This window comes from Otolemur garnettii, unplaced genomic scaffold (genome assembly GCF_000181295.1).
Source record: "Otolemur garnettii isolate 467f Iridium unplaced genomic scaffold, OtoGar3 scaffold00061, whole genome shotgun sequence".
NCBI classification, from domain to species: Eukaryota; Metazoa; Chordata; class Mammalia; order Primates; family Galagidae; genus Otolemur; species Otolemur garnettii.
Window position 1 is genome coordinate 3461242 of NW_003852456.1, and position 1497 is coordinate 3462738.

A 1497-nucleotide genomic window follows, 5' to 3' on the forward strand; every position below is an offset into this window, starting at 1 on the left:
TCTACCGAGGGCAATAAAGTGAGACTCTGTCTCTTAAAAAAAAAATGTATTTAAGTGTTTTTAAAAAGAATTTATTGTCTAAGATAGAAAATGTCATTTTATAAATAGCAACCTTCTATTTGTATATTCTCAGTTCCAGTTTATCTCTTCAAAAGCTTCAAGGGCTTTTTTTCCCCCTTGTTCTGTTGAAGTTTTATTTTTGTTGAGTTTATATTTTTAAACCCATTTGAAGTAGCTGACCCTAAATGCGCCAAGTAGCTACATGTAATAAAAACTATAGCTAAGTGGCTTATACTTGATCCTTGTTGCTGATTGTCTATTTAATTTTGATTCTGAGTGGAAATAACTCAAATATGATCACTTAAACCTGTTGAATATTTTTTTTCTCTTTTTTTTTTAGTTAAGCAAAACTGGCTCTAAAGATGATGAATAGTGCTTGGAATTTGAGACAAGGAAAGAAGATTCTTCACCAAGTAAACTGGGCTCATAATCTTTCATTACTATTTTATGGTATCAAGGTGGCTTTTTATAAAACAATTTTTTGTATGTTTCCTACATTTAAAATGTTGTAAGCTGAAAGTTCATGAAGAGAGCTGGTTGTATTAAATTATTTTCACAAACTTGCCTTAATAAAAGGTGAAAATGTTACTGTTTAATATACTTTAAAAAGCCTGTCAAGCTTTATAAATGGACAAATATGGTGAAAAATAACCAGTGTTAATTTATGTGATCTTATTCTAGTGGATGTGGTATTTTTTAAAGGAATATGAAGCCCTTTCAAACTGTCATCCAATGGAGTAGAACGTTGACTGAACAGTTACTCCCGAGCATGATCCATTTTAATAGCCCTCTAAATAAAGTCTTCATGTCTTCTTTTGCTTAATTACTAAACCATAAATTGCTTCAGAGAAATTTAAATACCAATATTTGAACTTTATACATACATGGTACTCTTTGTAATTCCTTTTGATTTTTCAAGAGTGAATTACTTCCCTTTAGTAAATTGGTATCTGTTTATACTTTTCTCATGAATTGGGTCAAGATGTTTGATAACAGCTTTTAATGGTATATAGAATAGGAGAACATAAAGTCAAATCTGCAAATATTTTGGAAAACATTAGATTAAAGAGTGCTGGCTCTCACCTACATTTCTCTTTGCTGCATATACCAGGACAGAAGTAAAAGATGCCTTAATATTTCATTTTTGTATTGTTGAAAACAGTTGACTTTAATAAATTCCTATTTATCTGCACTACTGTGTGTTTTTAGTTGTTGGATAACTGAGGTCCTCTATATTATTCCACGGAAAACCACATTTCAAATCATTTATTTTTGGGGTATCTTTTCAAGTGTTAAAATGTATTTCTCAATCTGAGCATCTTTTTAATAATGTACAAGGAAGTCTTCCAAATGCTAAACTATTATAATGCTTGATTTTTTTTAATCATTAGTAAAGGAAACTATTGGTATAGTTTTATCAAGAAACGTTACTGGTGT

At 29.9% G+C, this 1497-nt stretch overlaps 1 protein-coding gene across 3 annotated transcripts in view; it reads left to right on the top strand.

The window, feature by feature from the left end:
• RWDD4 (RWD domain containing 4) overlaps positions 1 to 882 on the top strand; it is a 22065-nt gene extending 21183 nt beyond the window's left edge. For all 3 annotated transcript variants that reach the window (XM_003792790.3, XM_023514922.1, XM_023514923.1), the window contains one exon: positions 401 to 882. In XM_003792790.3, coding sequence (XP_003792838.1) covers positions 401 to 433 — 33 coding nt within the window. In that variant the 3' untranslated portion in view covers positions 434 to 882. The remainder of the gene's footprint in view (positions 1 to 400) is intronic.
• Positions 883 to 1497: the final 615 nt, after the last annotated feature.